At 36.1% G+C, this 4,857-nt stretch overlaps 1 protein-coding gene across 1 annotated transcript; it reads right to left on the reverse strand.

Annotated features, from left to right (window-relative positions):
- Positions 1 to 1,793: 1,793 nt before the first annotated feature.
- Positions 1,794 to 3,412, reverse strand: LOC117115126. Its single transcript, XM_033258817.1, has 2 exons — positions 3,405 to 3,412; positions 1,794 to 3,229 (listed from the first exon to the last, which is right to left on the reverse strand). The coding sequence occupies exon 2, from the start codon at positions 3,111 to 3,113 to the stop codon at positions 1,905 to 1,907; it is 1,209 nt and encodes a 402-aa protein (XP_033114708.1). The 5' UTR covers positions 3,114 to 3,229; positions 3,405 to 3,412; the 3' UTR covers positions 1,794 to 1,904.
- Between the last annotated feature and the right edge of the window lie 1,445 nt (positions 3,413 to 4,857).

Raw genomic sequence — 4,857 nt, forward strand, 5'->3', positions numbered from 1 at the left:
ATTACTCTAGTAGCTTTTGTCTTGTCCCTGTCTCTTATACACATCTAGATGTGTATAAGAGACAGGCACAACATATCATACCTTCAATGGGTATGGTTTCATCAGTGGCAGTAGTAATAAGTTGCCTATCAGATTTCATAACTTTCAATTCATTAAATGGTTTACACCTTAACATATTAGAATTTAACACACTGACATGTGCTCCAGTGTCAACCATAGCAAATAGATTTGTCCTGTTAACATTGATAGTAATATAGTTACTTAGTACGGAAGCACCTAAGTGCCTGTCTCTTATACACATCTAGATGTGTATAAGAGACAGTCCATATATATCCATAGGGGACACACAACTAATAATCTATTAATAATAATGGAGTCGCAAGTGAAATATGAGTGTGACAACATATAAAATGTATTAAATATGTAAGATATAAAATAAATACATAATATAAAATAAATTTGAAATATTAAATTAAAAATAATAACGGGATTCGAACCTAAAATATTCTGTTGTGTAAGCAGACGCCTTAACCAAGTGGTCACTGCTGCTTTCGTTTAAAATTCGAATCCGAGTGAGGAAATCAGGTTCACACTCTGCACCCGTCCTTTTGCCATCCTATACCCAGTTGCCAACGAGGCCGTTGCCATATTGATGTGTAGGAAATCTGCAGAATGGAAAATGATTAGTGAAAGGAAGACCCTTTGAAAACTTGTTGAGGCAGCAGAGTATTTTCAGGTAAAAAAATGAGGACATTAGTAGAGCTATCTGAGCTTTTCATTATGTCTGAAGTCCTGCCCAATGGCGTATCTCGGGGGTGCGCGGTGGGGGAGGGGGAGTGCATAAAGACCTATGGCATGCGAATAAAATATGCTTTTACTTACAGAACATCTGTGTTTTATCGATTACTTAATGTATATGTTGGTTCTATGGCACAACGGTTAAAATCGTAATTTAATAAAATATTGAATATAATAATAATAATAATAGTAATGTAGTAGTAATACGAGCTTGCGCCCCTTACTTAAATAATCATCGAATTTCTAGAAGTAGGTCTACTAGAAAGAAACATTCAGCTTAAGTTTTTGATAACAGGAATTTGGCATGCATTGTCGTCTTCTCCTTTCAAATTCACACTTGGGATTTCAATGTACTGACTTCACAGTTGTTTATGGGTGGCGTTGTGAACTGCTTTCCAAGTTCCTGGTAGTCGTTCTGTCGCTGGTTAGTATCAAACTGAAGATTTGTGTATTGATCGTCAGTGACGTCAGCAGGAACTGTGTTACAGAATCGTTTATAGAAATATATTAATATTAACGCACTGAGAAAAAAATATTAACAATACGTACCGCCTATGCACCATTTTACCAAATTAGAATCTCGGTGGGGGAGGGGGAGTGCATAAAGACCTATGGCATGCTAATAAAATATGCTTTTACTTACAGAACATCTGTGTTTTATCGATTACTTAATGTATTATGTTAGTTCTATGGCACAACTGTTAAAATCGTAATTTAATAAAATATTGAATGGTCAAGCATGTGACGTCATCACGCCCCTTTGTTGATTGTCCGATTGGAAAATATTGTGCCGATATCACTGAGTGTGATTGCTTGCGATAGAATAATAATAATAATAACAATAGCAATAATAATAACAATAATAATAATAATAACAATAATAATAATAATAGTAGTGGTAGTGGTAGGGGTAGGGGTAGGGGTAGGGGTAGTGGTAGTGGCAGTGGTAGTAGTAGTGGTAGTAGTAGTAGTAGTAGTAGTAGTAGTGGTAGTAGTAGTAGTAGTAGTAGTAGTAGTAGTAGTAGTAATGTAGTAGTAATGCGAGCTTACACCCCTTACTTAAATAACATCGAATTTCTAGAAGTAGGCCTACTAGAAAGAAACATTTAGCTTAAGTTTTTGATAACAGGAATTTGGTATGCATTGTCGTCTTCTCCTTTCAAATTCACACTTGGAATTTCAATGTACTGAGCTTCACAATTGTTTATGGGCGACGTTGTGAACTGCTTTCCAAGTTCCTGGTAGTCATTCTGTCGCTGGTTAGTATCAAACTGAAGATTTGTGTATTGATCGTCAGTGACATCAGCAGGAACTGTGTTACAGAATCGTTTATAGAAATATATTAATATTAACACACTGAGAAAAAATATTAACAATACGGTACCACCTATGCACCATTTTACCAAATTGGAATCTCGTGCCATTTTTTTCCCACTTTTAATGTCTTTAGATTCGGTTTGTCGGGAGATTGACATGTCTGTAGGTTCGATATGGCTAGTGATTGTCCGGTTGCCGCATCCTGTTCCAACAGCATTTTGAGACTGGCATATCAGTATTAACACATCATCCACATCAGCGATATCCATCAACGTCACATAACTACGTGTGCTGTTTAGTACCTTGCATTCTTCAACCGCGGTATTTCCTATTTCTTTCTCACAGATAATCCATCGAAAAAAAGTTACATCGGGATATGATTCTACTTCACATCTGTACTGATTGCTGTCCATTTTTAGTGGGACGATCTTTACTCGAGGTTTCTTCAAAATAGCTGTGGAAGAATTGACCGGTCGTAACATCATCGATTGTTGTGCCACGCACCAGAATTTCCAACCGTCTAAACCAGTGACGTCCACTGGATAATCAATATCTACTCCATTTATAACGTCAGACTGCTCTTTAGTCGCAAAATAGACTGGAATTAGATGTTTGTCGTGAACAGATTTCATAATTGTGATATTGATGAAAATGTTTTTACCAATGTCAGCTCTGCAATTTATACTAACTCGATGAGTTTGATCTTCGGGCTTCCCCATCTCATAATTGCTTCTGTGTTGAGTTGAAGTATTGAATGTAGACAACAGTTGGCAAACGACAAAAGGATTTTCATTCAAATACCTTACTGCCAATTCGATGTTACGTTTGATATTGTTTCTGGCAAAAATAACATGGCAAGTGTACACACCATCATCCGTTGACAACACGTTTCTTATTTGTAGGTTGTATGTTCTTGTTGTCCTGATTGTTGTGTTTGAAAGTGTGTATTTAGTTACGATTTGGTCTTCTCCCACAACTTTTTGATTAGTATTTATCATATTGTTGTTATAGAACCACCTTAAAGTTGGTTTATCATCAGATGTAACAATGCACTTGAGGGTGACGGAAGATCCTTCGTTTACCTTAATTTGCTGTTGCTCTACCGTCACATTTGCTGTGGCACATGTTAAAATAAAACAGATTAGAATAAATCTTTGTCGACAACTCGTAAAACCTGTATGAATAATAAACCTTGTCTTTCTCATTCCAGTTTGATTACTCATTTTCATTTCGAAGTACTCTGATTAACATTCACCAATATAAACTCCGCATTGATTTTATCCAAATACCTGTATAGGCCTATCTATAACACAAAGGAGACAAAAGTAGGTTAGACATATTAAGACCTATCATTACATAGGCCTAAGTATTTTGGAATAGTTACAGCTGAAAGAAAATACATTTTTATAATCATTATAAAATGATGACAGTTGACAAAGGCTTTTCCATGCGTCTTTTCGTACATTACCAGTGAAATTGTTAAAGTCAGGCTCCCTAGGAAAACAATTTTTTTGATATGTTGTAGAGCTGATTTTTCTAAGACAGAAAAAAGTAGTTTGATCAAAAACTGAGCAACGGTGAATGAGATACAGATTTTTGAATAATTAAAAACTGGGGGAAAAGGTCTAAAAATGGGCGGTTACGCCCCTTTTCCCCCAGTTTTTAAATATTCAAAAATCTGTATCTCGTTAACCGTTCCCACATATTACAACATTTTTTTCCTCCGGAGTCTGACATTAAACCTGAATTGAGTTCCAAACTTGTCTTATATGGTCTTACCCAATCCTGCTTTGCTGATTTACCAATTATAAACACCTTGACCAGTATGATTGTGCGTAACTGTATGACTACAAAATTAATTAAATTCTGTATGCCTATTTATTCATTAAATATTAATAAAGTATTGTTGTTTTCACTTTCGGCGGTTCTGTTTTACTTTCGACCATGTATAGCCACTAATAATAATATTATTGTTCATGCTATGTATGTACAATATGAAATTTAAAATTTGGGTTTCGATGGTAAAATACAGCAACACGGAAATAATACACAGTTTTCTATGTTCATATTAGTATTGGATATAGGCCTACTTTCTTGGACAGAAGACGTCTAGGTCCATCATAATGAGGCATGTTGTGGCGAAATGACTAAGTTGTAGCAATAATTTAAATTCATGTTATTCTATAGTGAAACACAAAATTGGAATTTTAGGCAATTTTTTGAGCTCATATTTTATAGCTCATTTACTCAATACTGGCCAGTGCGACAAACTTAGGCCTAACCATAGGCCTAGGTACACAGCGGCGCATCTAGAAGTCTTGAATTGGGGGAGGGGGCGCGAAGGTGAAGTGGAGGGCTCGATTATCAGTTGAGGAACGATTCGCAAAATATGGTGATTTTAGGTGATTTTTAATTACTTGACCGTATTTGGGGGGGGGGGGGGGGGGGGGCGAATGTGGTAGCGCGAATAATTTGGGGGGTGCTCCCCGCGCCCTCTCCTAGATACGCCACTGTACTTGATTTTAACCATGAGAGAACTTATCACGAACACCAATAGAGTTAAGTATAATCGGTTGAATGAGAACAGCATGACTGTATAAGGACTTAACCCGGGTCAAATGCTTCTTTGCCTATTTTGCTGTTCAACCAACATACCGTAAAACCTCTAATTGAATCCCTGGGCTTCTTTTATTTATTTATTTATTTTTTATTTATTTATTTATTTTTTTTTCGAAATTTTGT

Source organism: Anneissia japonica, unplaced genomic scaffold (assembly GCF_011630105.1).
Source record: "Anneissia japonica isolate Jap-2015-1 unplaced genomic scaffold, ASM1163010v1 scaffold24_len2511860_cov200, whole genome shotgun sequence".
In the NCBI taxonomy this organism is placed as follows: Eukaryota; Metazoa; Echinodermata; class Crinoidea; order Comatulida; family Comatulidae; genus Anneissia; species Anneissia japonica.